Genomic DNA, 17,109 nt, shown 5'->3' with positions numbered 1-17,109 from the left:
ACTGTCCGCAAAACATTTCACTGGAATTGCAATTTGACATTAAGAAGGGCCCAACAGAATGTTAATTCCTCAACAAAAAAATAGTTGATTATTTTCAGAAGGTAATTTAGAAGTGCAGCCGAAAGCAATGATGTCTGTCATCACTAACAAAACTTGGACAACCAGTCTAGGGTTCTATTCCAAAGCACTAATTAATTACTTACTACCTGGCTGGGAACAATGAAGGTCTTATTAGTGCTTTGGTTGGGAAGAGCAGAAAACGGACTTGGTTGGGATTGTGGATGACTTTCCTCCACTCTGTTTTTGGGGGTCTGAAGTGACTGATGAAGTCAATGTGGGAACCGGAGACATTTCCATTGTTGGGGCATCAGATGGAGGGGTCGTTTATGAGGTGGTGTACTCCAGGAAGGATGTGAAGGCTTTGGAGAGGGTGCCAAAAAGGTTTACCAGAATGCTGCTGGTATTATAGTATTAACTAAAAGGAGAAGTTGGTCAAACTTGGAATGTTTTCTCTGGAGCATTGAAGAGTGACAGGGGCCCTGATAGAAGTATATAAAATTATGAGAGGCATAGATGGGATAGACAGTCAAAATCTTTATCCGAGGGTGGAGATGTCAAAGACCGGAGGGCATAGCTTTAAGGTCAGAAGAGGAAGGTTTAAATGGGATGTACTGGACAAGTTTTATATATATAGTACAACCCAGCTGTGGTGGGTACCTGGAATGCACAGCAGGGGCGGTGGTGGAAGCAGATACGATAATGATGTTTAAAAGGTTTTGAGATAGACACCTGGATATGTAAAGAATGGGGGATTTGGATCATGTGCAAGCAGATCATGTGTTAACAGCTGCGGCTCGTCTGCAGTCCGTTTGTCTTTACTTTTGTTGTTGTTTTTTTTGTCTTGTTTTAGTTACATTTTAGTTTATTAGGCTGTGTATATGTGTGTGGGGGGGGGGTGAAACATGTTTTTTGTCTCTCCCTTCGGGGGAATCCAACTTTTTCTTGTCGTATCCCCCTTCTTTGCCTCCGTCTGCGCTGAGGCCTAATGGCGGAGCTGGCGGTCTCCAACCTGCGACCGACCTCGAGGTTCCAGAGACAGAGCCAGCCAGGACTTACCAACGCGAGGCTGGCCGTCTTCGGGGCCGAGGCAGCGGTGGCCCGACTCGATGCGGCGTTCCAGCTTTGGACAGCGGCCCGGAGCTGAGACTGCGGGACTCTGAGCTGATGCAGCGGCCCGGAGCTGGGGCTGCGGGGCTCGGAGCTGGGGCAGCGGGACTCGGAGCTGTTGCAGCGGGACTCGGAGCTGATGCAACGGCCCGGAGCTGAGGCTTCGGGACTCGGAGCTGTTGCAGCAGGACTCGGAGCTGATGCAGCGGGGCCCGGAGCTGAGGCTGCGGGACTCGGAGCTGAGGCTGCGGGACTCGGAGCTGAGGCTGTGGCGGGCCGACTCGGAGCGGAGACAGCGTTCCGGCTTTCGGCAGCGGCAACATCACCACGGAGGTCCGCTGGACTGGAGAGCGGCATCTTCGGTCTGGATCGATCGCCTCAGCGCAGAGGGAGAACAAGGAGGGAAGAGACAGAGACTAAGACTTTTGCCTCCATCACAGTGAGGAGGTGCTTGGTGAACTCACTGTGGTGGATATTAATTTGTGTTTATTGTATGTTTTGTTATTTATTGTTACTGTGTATGACTGCAGGCAACGTAATTTCGTTCAGACCGAAAGGTCTGAATGACAATAAAGGAATCAAATTCAAAATAACTTAATTTGGCATAGTGTTGGACACAGCCATTGTGGGCCAAAGGTCTTGTTCCTGCGTTGTACTTTTATATGTTCTATGTTTTAAACATTGACGATGTTCATTTAAATTTATGTTTGGTTTCCTACCATTGGAAGTCACTTTTATGATTTGCTTTTTAAATTAGAGTCGCTGTTGTGGATTTATTTTGACTAAAGTTTACTCTAGCAACTGTGAAAAGCAAAGGTGCTTATTTCAAAATGAAAGAACAGATTTGTTTTGAAGATCAGCAAGTTACAGGATATGATGGGAATCACTTTGCACAGATGTAAGGCAACTTGTTTTTATTGATATATATTGAAAGAGTAAATTAAAAAGTTTAAATAAAAGCAATGTTCCCTTGTCTAAATCAATTCATTCCTTTACAAAACTCTCATGTTGATGATGGTCAACTCAGATAATGTGTGCTGTAGGACCTCTTTCTGTCTTTTCAATGATTGTCAATGATTTTCTGTACAATTCTATGATTGTTCTTTGAACTTGATGACACCATGTTTGACGTGATGACACTTTTTGAAACTACCAGCCATAGTCATTGACTCTAATCAGATAACATGTGTAGGAAGGAACCGCAGATGCAGGTTTAAAGCTGGAGTAACACAGCGGGCCAGACAGCATCTTTGGATAAAGGAATAGGTGACATTTTGGGTCGAGGCCCTTCTTCAGACTGATAAGGGGAAAGGGAAACAAGAGATATAGACAGTGATATGGAGAGATAGAGAACAAAAGAATGAAAGATATGCAAAAAAGTAATGATAAAGAAGACAGATGTGGCCTAGGTGAAAACAAGTTACATACAATGAGACTCAACAAGATGACTTTGAAGCAAGTACAACAACGTGGGTGGGGGGAGGGACAGAGAGTGAGGGTTGCAAGGGTTACTTGAAGTTAGAGAAATCAATATTCAACAATGGGTTGTAAGATTCCCACCTTCTTCCCACTTTGCTTCCTGCAAAGACTATCCCCTACTCCCAATTCCACCATCTATGCCCAAGATGAAGTGTTCCATACCAGGACTTCCAAGATGTCCTCATTCATTAGGGAATGGTGGTTCCCCTCTTCCATCATAGATGAGTTCCTCACACAAGTCTCCTCTGTACCCCACAGCTCCGCTCTTGCTCCCCCTCCCCCTAGTCGCAACAGGGACAGAGTCCCCCTAGTCCTTACCTTTCACCCAATCAGCCGTCACATACAACATATAATCCTCCGACATTTTCGCCACCTCCAACGGGATCCCACCACTAGTCACATCTTCCCATCTCCTCCCCTTTCTGCCTTCCGCTGAGACCATTCCATGCGCAACTCCCTGGTTAAATCATCCCTTCCCACCCAAACCATCACTTCCCCGGATACCTTCCCCTGCAACCGCAGGAGATGCAACACCTGTCCCTATACCACCTCCCTCGACTCTGTCCAGGGACCCCGACAGTCCTTTCAGGTTAGGCAGAGGTTCACTTGCACCTCCTCCAACTTCATCCACTGTATCCGTTGTTCAAGGTGTAGACTATTATACATCGGTGAGACCAAACGTACACCGGGCAATCGTTTTGCTGAACACCTTTGCTCAGTTCGCTGGGGCCTACCTGATTTCCCGGTTGCCAAACACTTTAATTCTCCTTCCCATTCCCACACTGACCTTTATGGCCTGGGCCTTCATTGTCAGAGTGAGGCCAAACGCAAATTGGAGGAACAGCGGCTCATATTTTGCTTGGGTAGCTTACAACATATAAGCTACCCAATATTTATTTCTCTAACTTCAGGTAACCGTTGCAACCCTCTCTCTCCATCCTTCCCCCTCCCAAGTCATAGTACTAGCTTCAAAGCTGTCTTGTTGTCTCCTATGTAACTCGTTTTCACCTAGGCCATAGCCTGTTTCCTTTATCATCATTACGTTTTTGCATATTTTTGTTATATATCTTTCGATATCACAGTCTATATCTCTCGTTTCCCTTTCCCCTGATTCTCAGTCTGCAGAAGGGTCTCGACCTGAAAAGTAATCTATTCCTTTTCTCCAGAGATGCTGTCCGACCCGTTGAGTTGCCTCAGTTAACATGATTGAATAAAGACTGAGACCGTTTGAAAATGTTACATGCTTTAACGACCAATTGAATTTTAATATGGATAAAAAAGATGCAGCCTCCTTATGAAATGTTTATTGATTGAAAGATACAGCATGGAAACAGGTATTTCCACCACAATGTCCACATCGACAATCTATCACTCCTTCACACTAATTCAATGTTATCTTACAGTCACATCTATTCCCGGCACTAGGGACAATTTAGAGTCCAATTAACCTGCAAATCTCCAATTAATCTCCAACATTGAGGACACCGGAGAACCTGGAGAAGACCAATGTAGTTCAGTTCAGTTTAGTTTATTGGGTACAGTGAAAAGCTTTTCTTGCATGCTATCCCATCAGCAGAAAGACAAAACATGATTACAATCGAACCATTTACAATGTATAGATACATGATAAGGGAATAACGTTTGGTGCTGCTAAAGCCAGCAAAGTCCGATCAAGGATAGTTCAAGGGTCACCAATAAGGTAGATAATAGTTCAGCACTGTTCTCTGTGGAAGGATGATTCAGTTGTCTGATAACAGCTGGGAAGAAATTGTCCCAGCATCTGGAGGTGTGCGTTTTCACATTTCTATACCCTTTGCCTGAAGTGGAGAAGAGGAAGCGGCTGTGGTGCGACTCGTCCTTGATTATGCTGCTGACCTTGCCGAGGCAGCGTGAGGTATAAATGGAGTTAATAAAAGAGAGATAGACACAAAAATCTGGAGTAACTCATCAGGGCAGGCAGCATCTCTGGAGAGAAGGAATGGGTGATGTTAGAAGAGAGGTTAGTTTGTGTGATGGTCTAGGCTGCATCCACAATTCGCAGCAATTTCTTGTGGTCTTGGATGGAACTGTTCCCAAACCAAGCTGTGATACATCCTGATTAAATGCTTTCTGTGGTGCATCTCATGTTGGTGAGAGTTGTAGGGGACACACTAAACTTCCTAAGCCTTCTAAGGAAGTAGAGGCGTTGGTGTGCTTTCTTAGTCATTGCGGCAATATGGGTGGTCCAGGAGAAGTTGTTGGTGATATTGACTCCTCAGAATTTGAAGTTTTGAACCATCTCTACTTCAGCGCCGTCAATGCAAACTGGGATATGTGGACCGCTTCACTTCTTGAAGTTGATCACTATGTCCTTTGTCTTGCTGACATTGAGAGAAACGTTGTTGTCTCTGGGAGTCACTGGGAGAGCGTGCAAACTCAACACAGATATCATCTGACCTCAGGACTGAACCCGGGTCTCTGAAGCTACGAGGCAGTGGCTCTACCAGCTGTGAATTAATAAAGTTGAATAGACCATAGATAATAGGTGCAGGAGTAGGCCATTCGGCCCTTTGAGCCAGCACCGCCAATCAATGTGATCATGGCTGATCATCCCCAATCAGAACCCAATTCCTGCCTTCTCCCCATATCCCCCTGATCTTTGAGCCCTATCTGGCTCCCTCTTGAAAGTATCCAGAGAACCGGTCTCCACCGCCCTCTGAGGCAGTGAATTCCACAGACTCCCAACTCTCTGTGTGAAAAAGTGTTTCCTCATCTCCATTCTAAATGGCTTACCCCTTATTCTTAAACAGTGGCCCCTGGTTCTGGACTCCCCCAACATCGGGAACATGTTTCCTGCCTCTAGCGTGTCCAAACCCTTAATAATCTTATATGTTTCAATAAGATCCCCTCTCATCCCCTCTCAGTATACAAGCCCAGCCGCCCTCATATTCTCTCAGCATATGAAGTGTCAGTAAAATCAAGAAATAAGTATGCACCTTTCTATCAAATCATAGTCAAGTAGATTCATTCAGATGAATGTGATTGCTTTACATATGTTGGATATCACTGACATTAAGCTAAGTTTGCTCAGGATAATTGTGCAACATCCACAAACTCAATACTGAGTCCAGCAGTGGAGCAGACTGTCAGATTCACTGAGATCCAACCTCTAGGTTTGAAATGCACAGGGCAAAGTCAGCACCTACCTGCCCCATACATTAAGGTACAATACCTACTGGCCCAATATTTATGCAACGTTAATGAATTTTAATTGAATTTAGTTGAGTTTAGTTTAGATATAAAACATGGAAACAGGCCCATCCATTCACCAAGGCCACGCCGACCATTGATCACCCGTTCATACTAGTTCTATGTTATCCCATCATCCACTCCATACACATTAGGTAGGGAGTAAATTGGAGACCCCAGAGGAAGCCCACATGGTCACAGGGAGAACATGCTAACTCCACGCAGAGAGCACCAGAAGTCAGGATTGAGCGTAGATTTCTGGTGCTGTGAGTCAACAGCTCTACCTGCAGTGCCACTGTGCTGCCCTAAATTCCTAAAGGATGAAAGAAAGGCCTGGATGGATTTTCTACAAGTTTTAAAAACCACAAAACTTTTGGGAAAAAAAGTAAAAGGAAGTTTCATGTTCTTTCATTCTGCAAAAGTATTTCATAAATTGTAAGTGTATTGACAGAACTATTTCTGGTGGAAAATAAACCTTGAAATCAGATCTTTTTTGCTGAAAGTCTTTTTCAATTTTCCAGCCCACAAATTTGGTGCTGCTGAATGTAAAATTGTTTTGATTTACACATATACCTTATAGGACATAATAACCTGATACATTTCTTTAGATTAGTAGATATGTTCCCAAGTGAAATAAATAAATCATGTACTGATAGAGTTAAACAAAATTATGAAGGGTTTAGGTAGGATAGGTGAAAGGAAACCTTTCCCCATGGCAGGTATATGCAGAACTGAAGCATAGGTTTAGGGTACAGGGCAATAAAATTAGAAATTATGTGAGGAAAATCTTTGTACTCAGTTGGTGGTTAGAATCTAGTAAGCACGATGTGTGTGAGACAGGGCCAGATTTAGATGAAGAGAGGCCCTAAGCTGTTCCACTTGTGAGGCCCCTCCCAATCCCCCACCCCCACGACTAGAGAAAGATGGTCCACCAGATTGCACCGATTTGCAGCCGAGTGTGGCCAATGAGATAAGGGGCTGGGAAGCTGTGCTTTATTTATTTATTTATTGCCAGTGCTGGTGTCGAGTTATTGGCTTATAACACTATTATTCTGAATTGGAGGGCAAGGAAAATTACTGAAGGGTTGATTAGAGACTACAGTGCGTTGTGACAGCATATGTAAGAAAGGCCTATTACAGTGTCAAAAATATTATACACTTTACAGCGTATGATCAACCTCGGTGATACCAAGCTTCGCACAACACCTCCACTCAGTTCGCAATATTGGAGGAGCAGCATCTCATAATTGCTTTGGTAGTTTACACCCCAGCGGTATGAACATTGGCTTCTCCAATTTCAGGTAGTCCTTGCTTTCTCCCTCCTTCCCCTCCCATTCCCAGCTCTCCCACAGCCTACTGTCTCCGCCTCTTCCTTACTTTTTCGTGTGTCCCCCCCCCCCGACATCAATCTGAAACATCGTCTATTCCTTCGCTCCATAGATGCTGCCTTATCCGCTGATTTTCTCCAGATTTTTTGTCTACAAATGGGATCCCACCATTGGCCATATCTTCCCATCTCCTCCCCTGTTGGCTTTCCGCAGAGACCGCTCCCTCCGTAACTCCTTGGTAAATTTGTCCCTTCCCACCCAAACCACCCCCTCTCCTGGCACTTTCCCTTGCAACCGCAGGAAATGCTACACTTGTCGCTTTACCTCCCCCCTTGACTCCATTCAAGGACCCAAGCACTCTTTCCAGGTGCGGCAGAGGTTCACCTGCACCACCTCAACCTCATCTATTGCATCCACTGCTCTAGGTGTCAGCTGCTCTACATCAGTGAGACCAAGCGTATGCTTGGCGATCGCTTCGCCCAACACCTCCACTTGGTCTGCACTTGGTCTGCAATTCCCCCTCCCATTCCGAATCCGACCTTTCGTCAAACCCGTGCTGCCCTGCCTGTACCCCAGCAGCTTCTGCAGCCACAGGTCCGTTCTCCGCCCACAGTCCAGAAACAACTACAATTCAAGCGCGATGCACAAAAAGTTTTTTCGACAAGTCCAGTAAGCCACTTAAAGCTCTCTCCAGTGAACAGGTTGTTTGCCTCCAGACCAACAAGGGCTATGGCCGTCTGGGTCACATCCGCAGCCTTGCCAAAGAACTGCGCTCCTACCTGGTTAGCGCGGACGGGGCCATTTACTGACGCAACCGTCAACATCTCCTTCCTGTGAAGGAAGCGCGTCCTGCGACTCCGTATCCAGAGGTCTCGGGTTTTGTCTACCCTCCCACTACCGGGCCGGCTGCTCCACTACCAAAGACTGTGTCCCCCGTGGCCTCTCCACGGCGTTCAGCGCCCAGCTCGCCTACTTCACCACCTCCACCCGGCGGGTCTCCGGTGCTGTCCCCGGTCACATCCCCTGTCCCCTCCCCAGTCACTTCACCGGTGAAAGAAAGAGATGCGGATTCGTACCGCACACGTGCCGGACGGGTCAGCAGGCCACCCATTAGATACGGTGATTTTGTGTAACCATTCATACTTTCCCATATGCGTTATTAATGTTTCAGCTGTTGCATTGTTTAGCCACCATGTTTCCACGTATCTGCTTTATTTTGTTTCTACAAGGAAAGATGTTGATTGGTTATTTCCTACTAACCAATTGTAGTGCTTGTTAGTAGCTGCTCCGCCTAATATGCGATTTATATCACCAAGATCTTGCTTACGTAATTCAGTCTGAGTAGCTGCTAGTTACTGTTATGTCCTGCAGACCAATGCTGTAAGTGGACTTCAATAAATATGCGTTGTATCTTGACGTGCGTACGACTCGACTTATTACACCCCGGGAGTAACAGGGGAAGAGACTAATCCGTGCGGTGCTGACTGGCAGGAGAAGAGATCAATCTGCGCACGCGAGGTATTTAAGATTTTTAAACCTCGCTGACTTTTAGCACATTCAACCGATCGGAACGAAACTTGGTGCAATCACAGCACAGGAGGCCGGTGATTGAACTGGCGAAAAATCGTAGCGCTATCGCGAACCGTTTTTGTGCAAATAGAAAGACTGCGCAAACCGGAACATGATCAGAGTTTTAGTTATGTATAGGTAGATAGATAGAAGATAGCTAGAGAGATAGAAGATAGATAGATAGATAGATAGATAGATAGATAGATAGATAGATAGATAGATAGATAGATAGATAGATAGATAGATAGATAGATAGATAGATAGATAGATAGATAGATAGATAGATAGATAGATAGCGATAGATAGCTATAGATATAGATAGATAGATTTCTCATTAGTTTTTACTGAGCAGAAGATCATGGAAGCTAAGGAATTGAGGTGAAAGAGTTATGTTGTCCTGGACCATATTCAAGTAAGCAAAGAGGAGGCATTGGCAGTCTTAAAACAAATTAAGGTGGATAAATCCCCAGGGCCTGACCAACTTCATTCATGGACTTTGTCGGAAGCTCGGGAAGAAATTGTGGAGGTCTTTGCAGAGTTATTTGCTTCATCTGTAGCCACAGCTGAAGTTTCGGAATACTGGAGGGTGGCTAATTCCGTACTGTTATTTACGAAGTTCAGCAAGGGAAGCCAGGGAACTATAGGCCACTGTGTTTGACATCAGTGATGGGTAGGTGTGTTCCTATGCTGCATTGTTCTGTGTTCTATTTAAGAGGTATTTGGATAAGCAAGTGGATGTGCAGGGAAGAGAGGGATATGGATGATGTGGTTTAACTTGAGTTTACAGATTTTAACTTGGCATAATGTTTGTCTCTGACTGGGGACTGAAGAGCTTGTTCCTGTGTCCTGATGTTCCATGTTCTATATATGTCACTGGAGGGACCCTGCGGGACAAGATCTTCCAGTATTAGGACTGATAAGGACTGATTTGAGATGGTCGACACTGATTTGTGCTTGGGGATCATGTCTCATATCTGAGTTTGTTGAAGATTTATGCACAAGGATTGATGAGAGCAGGGCAGTAGATATTGTCTATATGGACTTTAGCAAGGCCCTTGGTAGGCTAGTCTGGAAGGTTAGATCACATGGGATCCAGGCAGAGCTCGTTAATTGGACACATCATTGACTTAATGTAGGAGATGGCGGTTTATGATGGCTGGTTGAATATTTGGACTGGAGGCCCATGACTTGTGGTGCACCTCAGAGATCGGTGCTGGGCCCATTGTTAATTAGATTAGATTAGATTAGATTTTAGATTAGATTTTATTTGTTGTCATTTGAACCCAGAAGTTCAAACGAAATTTAGTTTCTGCAGTCATACAAGCAAGAAGAAGAACTAAGCCACAACACAATTTACACAAACATCCATCACAGCGAATCTCCTCCTCACTGTGATGGAAGGCAAAGTCTTATCTCTCCCCTGCACTCCCCATTCTCCTCCCGATGTCAAAGTCAAAGCCCCTGGCGGGCGATGGTAAATAAGTCCCGCGGTCATTAAAGCCACACCGGGCGATGCAAGGCCGGGTCTTGATGTTGGAGCCCCAGGCGGGTGCTAGCAAGTCCCGCGGCAATTTGAAGCCGCGCCGGGCGATGTAAGGCCCCGCTCCAGGTCATCCTCGCAACTCGGGCGGGAGAAGTCGCCGTTGCGGAAGCTCCATAAAGCGGTCTTCCAGCTGGGACCCGCGGGCTCCCGGTGTCACCGTCCACCGGGCCGGCGGCTGGAGCCTCCAAATCTCCGGGGTCGGGCCGCAGCAGCACGCCACCACAGCTCCTCCCGCTCCGAACTCGGCCAGCTCCGCGATGGTGGGTAAGTCCGCAGGCTCCGCGACTGGAGCCCCAGGTTGTTCCGGTTGGAGGCCGATCCACGGTGCTCGGCCCCAACGACAACGGAGAACCCACAGAGAAACGGTCGGGTTCTCCATACAGGGAAAATATTTTAAAAGTTTTGAGCATACCAGATGAACAAAATGTTATTTTAAATGTGGTCATGGGACAGCATATTTGTCACCACTCAAGAAAATAAAGGATTCAATGTTTTTTTTTAATTCAATTGTAAATTTTTTCATCAGAGCTTTCAGAGTATTCTGACTGAGACCAAAATTATTATTATTATTATTATTATTATTATTATTATTATTATTATTATTATTATTATTATTATTATTGCATCCAGAATTTTTCACAATATATAACACATATCTCATCTTTTTGAAATGTGCAGGTGGTTAGTTTAGGTTTGTTCATTTTTGTCACAAGTACCGAGGTACAGTGAAAAGCTTATGTATCAGGTCAGAGAAAAGACTATACATGATTACAATCAAACCGCCCACAGAGCATAAATAAATAATATAGGGTACAACATTTAGTGCAAGAGACAGTCCAATTAAAGGTAGTTCAAAATCTCCAATGACATAGATGGGAGGTCAGGATCATACTCCAGCTAACGAGAGGACCATTCAGTTACATGATAACAGCTGGAAAGAAACTGCCCCTGAATCTGGAATTATGGGTTTTCAATCTTATGTATCTCTTGCCTCTTGGTAGTGGGGAGAAGAGGGAGTAATCGAGGTGAGACTGGTCCTTGACAGCGCATCTGTAGAAGTTGATGAGGTTTGCTGGGGACATGCCAAACTTCCTTAGTCTAAGCATTCAATGTTAATTCAAAATGTAAAGTCCTTATTGTTCTAGATGTGTTTTGTTTGGCTTCCGTGTAACCTTTCCACTGTATATTCTTGAATACGGCACCTGGATTGTATCACTTGATGGCATCTACTGTTTGCAGCTCAGCTTTACTCAAGACTTGATTTGATTATATTGTGTTTTTCTTTCAGCTGTTCTAAATGGATTTCACCTAAGAAATACGTACATGTTCCAATGTGGGAGAAGAAGAAAATCTGAGAGAGTAACTCATTATGTCGAACACCACGTCCTTCATCGCTTGGATTTCTATTTTTAAAGTAGGTTGTAGTTTGTGTTTTCCTGCAGAAAACAACATTGTGATAAACAATTCATCTTCTTCACTGATAGTTGTTCCAAGCAACTTACGAAAACAGACTGAAATACTGGATTTATCACAAAACAACATCAGTAAGATCCATATCCAGGACTTTGCTTCTCTTCAATGGTTGAGAAGTTTAAACCTGTCCATCAATAGGATCAGCAATGTAGCGAATGCATCCTTCAGGTTTAATCGAAAGCTGGAGTGTTTAGACCTTTCCAGGAATGAACTTTCAAACATTGAATGCCATTTTTTGAATAATATTACATCTCTCAAATATTTCGATATTTCTTCTAATCGTTTTCTGAGCCTAACACTTGGGAAAGCATTTGGGTTCTTGAAAAATCTGGAATATTTAGGGCTAGGCAGTAGGGAAGCAATAAAGTTACAACAAAATGATCTGAAAGAAATATCAAGGAACCAGTTGCAAGAGGTTTCAATTGGATTAAAATATTTATCAGAATATGAGTTGGGTACTTTACTGGTTTTGAGAACAACAAAACTCCACATAGTTTTGCCATCTGCTGGCACATCGGCTTTACTTTACAAAGTGTTGCATGATGCCTTCACATCTTCTGATACTTTGAAATTATCAAACATTGATTGCTCACAAACATGCGACAATTATATAAATGGCTTTAAAGCACTGGGAAATGTAAGGATTAGCACGTTGTTGTTGGAAGATCTAACACTGTCATGGCTACAATTCACCAGCATAATTGTGCCTATTTGGGATACAAGGATTAAAAAGCTAAGCATTATAAATGCAACATTGAATAGAATAAGATCTTCTGTAATTCAGCACTCAAAGAGAGTACTGGAAACACTGATTTTCAGAAGAATTGGAAGCTCTGTATTCTACTACAACCCACCAGTTTATTATGACTTCTTTATCAAATTAAAGGTTGTAAATCTTACCATTTCTAATTCAGGCAATAAATTCATTGCTTGTCCAGAGCAAGGAAATCATTTTAAGTTCATAGACCTTACAGATAATTCAATTACCAGTGATTTTTTTTTTCAAGATTGCAAAACCCTGAATTTGTTGGAGACTCTTATTTTGCAGCAGAACGAGTTGCATCAATTTTACAAATTGAGTACCATGACGCGATATATGACATCGCTTAAACATTTGGATGCGAGTCAAAACCAACTTACTCTTGATGCGAAGACAAATTGTCTTTGGACTAACAGCTTGAAAAAACTGAACCTGTCTTCAAACAGACTGACAGATTTGATTTTTACATGTTTACCCAGTAACCTCGAAGTCCTTGATGTGGAGAAAAATAATATTTATATTGTGCCCCAAAGGGTAAACAACCTGGAAATGCTGAGGGAATTATACCTTGGCTCTAATAAACTGGTTAGACTTCCTGAATGCAGCAACTTTAGAAATCTTGAGATTTTGTACGTCGAAGGAAATTCATATCAAGAACCTTCCAGTAATTTCCTTCAAAATTGTTCAAGGCTGACAAAACTAAATGCTGCCTCAAATCCATTTGCATGCACCTGTCATCTAAGAGATTTCAGCCGGATTAAGGAAAATACCCAAGTAGAGTTGGTGGGTTGGCCGGAGTCATATCAGTGCTTCTACCCAGTGAATCTCAGAGGAACTCTGTTGAAAGATTTTTATTTATCAGAAGTGATGTGCAACCCAGTTCTCTTATTGCTGATTATACTGAGTAGCATTACTGTATTAGCAGTTGTAATGGGATTGACATGTCATTTTTTGGATTTGCCTTGGTATTTGAGGATGATTTATCAATGGACGCAGGTGAAACGAAGGGTGATGAAGACTGACCTCCAGCAATTACATGAAAATTGTGTCTATCATGCTTTTGTGTCCTATAGTGAGCAGGATTCTGGGTGGGTTAAAGAACACCTATTGCCAAACCTGGAAGAGAGAGAAAACCCATTTCGGATCTGTCTCCATGAAAGACATTTTATTCCCGGCAAAGGCATTATTCAAAATATAATCAGTTGTATAGAGAAGAGTTACAAGTCAATATTTATTTTATCACCCAACTTTGTTCAGAGCGAATGGTGTCATTATGAACTTTATTTTGCCCAGCACCGGGTACTAAGTGAACAGTCTAACAACTTGATACTGATTGTTTTAGAACCAATCCCTCAATACATGATTCCATCCAAATATTATAAACTAAAATCACTTATGGCAAAGATGACATACTTAGAATGGCCTGTGGACAAAAGCAAACAGAGACTATTCTGGGCCAATTTACAGGCAGCAATAGGAACAAAAATAACAGCTGAAACTGAGGAAACGTTACTGTAAATATATTGAGCAATTGTATTCCAAGCAACATCTTAAGAATTTTCATTGTCCTCTATTATTAGTTCACTTCATGAAATAATATATTATGTTGTAGAATTATATTGTTGGAGATAATCCAGAGATTACTGATATAAGTACTGCAGAAAAACACTTTCTGCATTACTTGGACTGCATCCATGAATGGACTTCAGACTGAGAGCAAATAAAAATAAAATAAGTGAGCAATGCAAGAATGTAGGATAAAGTGCATGGAAGGGATGTACAAAGGGGAGGGGCAGGGTGTGGGCCGTGAAGGTAGAGTTACCTAGTAGGTAAATTAGGCAACAAAGATTCCATTCACGATCAGCAAAGCAAAGGAATTGAAAAAACCGTTTTAAGGAAAGGAAAGACATGAAGCATACTGGTTAAGCAACATTAATTTATCCCTGAGATAACAAAAGTCGCAATCATTCAGGGCAGGAGATAAACTCCGGAAAACTTGTGGCGGCTATTTGCCAGTATTGGCATGTCCGAGACTTAGAGTGGAAGGACCAGTGTCCAGACCCAGGATGTCTTAGCATATATCAACAATCAGGCTGTGGCAAGACATGAAACGGTAATTACTGGGAAATGATAGATAAACATCTGTCGTTCTGCATCACTCCTAGAACATCGTCTACGCACGCAGGTATGACTGTAGTTTAATAACCGATAAATTCTCCCGGACTACAGCTTTAGTTATCCTATATTTTTAGTTTTGAAACTATTGTAGTCTATTTATAAGCATTCACATTTTACATTTGCTAGTTGCTTCCCTGATATAAACCCACACAAGTATTATTTTTGAGATACTTAGAATCATATTACTTGGCTCATGATCATTTACAATATGGTAGTGTGAGTTCATTAGGAATCACAACTGGATTATTATTTTGTTTTCTGAACCAAACTCTTTAGTTGTGTTAGGTAGCATGTGGAGCAGCATCTATTTCAGATTTATGATGTCATGCTCCAGTGAAGGTTGGGCAGTTTTCCTGGAACTTGGGTTCGACTTTACGATAACCACACAAATGCCACTGCAGCAAGCCCTGCTGATAGGAATTTACCTTGAATTTGAAAATGAAAGCCAAGCCATGCCTGAATCTACGGACGAGGTCAAATCACAATTAAAAAACGATGCAATAATCTTACTTCCCTAGTTGCTGGGAAGAGCATGATCATTATTTGAATGGATTTGGTGAAAGATTAATTGCTGCAGAGAACCTAATATCCCATCCAATGCTTTTTTTAAATAGTGCACTGTCCGCAAAACATTTCACTGGAATCGCAATTTGACATTAAGAAGGGCCCAACAGAATGTTAATTCCTCAACAAAAAAATAGTTGATTATTTTCAGAAGGTAATTTAGAAGTGCAGCCGAAAGCAATGATGTCTGTCATCACTAACATAACTTGGACAACCAGTCTAGGGTTCTATTCCAAAGCACTAATTAATTACTTACTACCTTGGGAACAATGAAGGTCTTATTAGTGCTTTGGTTGGGAAGAGCAGAAAACGGAGTTGGTTGGGATTGTGGATGACTTTCCTCCACTCTGTTTTTGGGGGTCTGAAGTGACTGATGAAGTCAATGTGGGAACCGGAGACATTTCCATTGTTGGGGGGGGTCGTTTATGAGGTGGTGTACTCCAGGAAGGATGTGAAGGCTTTGGAGAGGGTGCCAAAAAGGTTTACCAGAATGCTGCTGGTATTATAGTATTAACTAAAAGGAGAAGTTGGTCAAACTTGGATTGTTTTCTCTGGAGCATTGAAGAGTGACAGGGGCCCTGATAGAAGTATATAAAATTATGAGAGGCATAGATGGGATAGACAGTCAAAATCTTTATATGAGGGTGGAGATGTCAAAGACTGGAGGGCATAGCTTTAAGGTCAGAAGAGGAAGGTTTAAATGGGATGTACTGGACAAGTTTTATATACAGTACAACCCAGCTGTGGTGGGTACCTGGAATGCACAGCAGGGGCGGTGGTGGAAGCAGATACGATAATGATGTTTAAAAGGTTTTGAGATAGACACTTGGATATGTAAAGAATGGGGGATTTGGATCATGTGTAAGCAGATCATGTGTTAACAGCTGCGGCTCGCCTGCAGTCCGTTTGTCTTTACTTTTGTTGTTGTTTTTTTTGTCTTGTTTTAGTTAAATTTTAGTTTATTAGGCTGTGTATATGTGTGTGGGGGGGGGGGGGTAAAACATGTTTTTTGTCTCTCCCTTCGGGGGAATGCGACTTTTTCTTGTCGTATCCCCCTTCTCTGCCTCCGTCTGCGCTGAGGACTAATGGCGGGCCGACTCGGAGCGGAGACGGCGTTCCGGCTTTCGGCAGCGGCAACATCACCACGGAGGTCCGCTGGACTGGAGAGCGGCATCTTCGGCCTGCATCGATCGCCTCAGCGCAGAGGGAGAACAAGGAGGGAAGAGACAGAGACTAAGACTTTTGCCTCCATCACAGTGAGGAGGTGCTTGGTGAACTCACTGTGGTGGATGTTAATTTGTGTTTATTGTATGTTTTGTTATTTATTGTTACTGTGTATGACTGCAGGCAACGTAATTTCGTTCAGACCGAAAGGTCTGAATGACAATAAAGGAATCAAATTCAAAATCAAATTCAAATTAACTTAATTTGGCATAGTGTTGGACACAGCCATTGTGGGCTAAAGGTCTTGTTCCTGCGTTGTGCTTTTATATGTTCTATGTTTTAAACATTGACGATGTTCATTTAAATTTATGTTTGGTTTCCTACCATTGGAAGTCACTTTTATGATTTGCTTTTTAAATTAGAGTCGCTGTTGTGGATTTATTTTGACTAAAGTTCACTCTAGCAACTGTGAAAAGCAAAGGTGCTTATTTCAAAATGAAAGAACAGATTTGTTTTGAAGATCAGCAAGTTACAGGATATGATGGGAATCACTTTGCACAGATGTAAGGCAACTTGTTTTTATTGATATATATTGAAAGAGTAAATTAAAAAGTTTAAATAAAAGCAATGTTCCCTTGTCTAAATCAATTCATTCC

The 17,109-nt window shown here is 42.9% G+C and overlaps 1 protein-coding gene across 1 annotated transcript; it reads left to right on the top strand.

Annotated features, from left to right (window-relative positions):
* The first annotated feature begins 7,842 nt into the window (after window positions 1-7,842).
* Window positions 7,843-14,164, top strand: LOC116980894 (toll-like receptor 6). Its single transcript, XM_033033523.1, has 2 exons — window positions 7,843-7,871; window positions 12,550-14,164. Exons 1-2 carry the CDS (start codon window positions 7,843-7,845, stop codon window positions 14,063-14,065), a joined length of 1,545 nt encoding a protein of 514 aa, XP_032889414.1. The 3' UTR covers window positions 14,066-14,164.
* The last annotated feature ends 2,945 nt before the right edge of the window (window positions 14,165-17,109 follow it).

Source organism: Amblyraja radiata, chromosome 1, assembly GCF_010909765.2.
Source record: "Amblyraja radiata isolate CabotCenter1 chromosome 1, sAmbRad1.1.pri, whole genome shotgun sequence".
Lineage (NCBI taxonomy): Eukaryota > Metazoa > Chordata > Chondrichthyes > Rajiformes > Rajidae > Amblyraja > Amblyraja radiata.
The sequence above is the reverse complement of the archived record's forward strand: the minus strand, read 5'-3'. Positions and strand labels throughout refer to the sequence as shown.

What these genes read in the sequence shown, in the direction of transcription:
- LOC116980894 (XM_033033523.1), top strand. Translation starts at nt 7,843, where the DNA reads ATGCACAAAAAGTTTTTTCGACAAGTCCA. An exon ending in AAGTTTTTTCGACAAGTCCA is followed by an intron (nt 7,872 to 12,549) that starts GTAAGCCACTTA and finishes AACATTGAATAG; the next exon opens with AATAAGATCTTCTGTAATTC.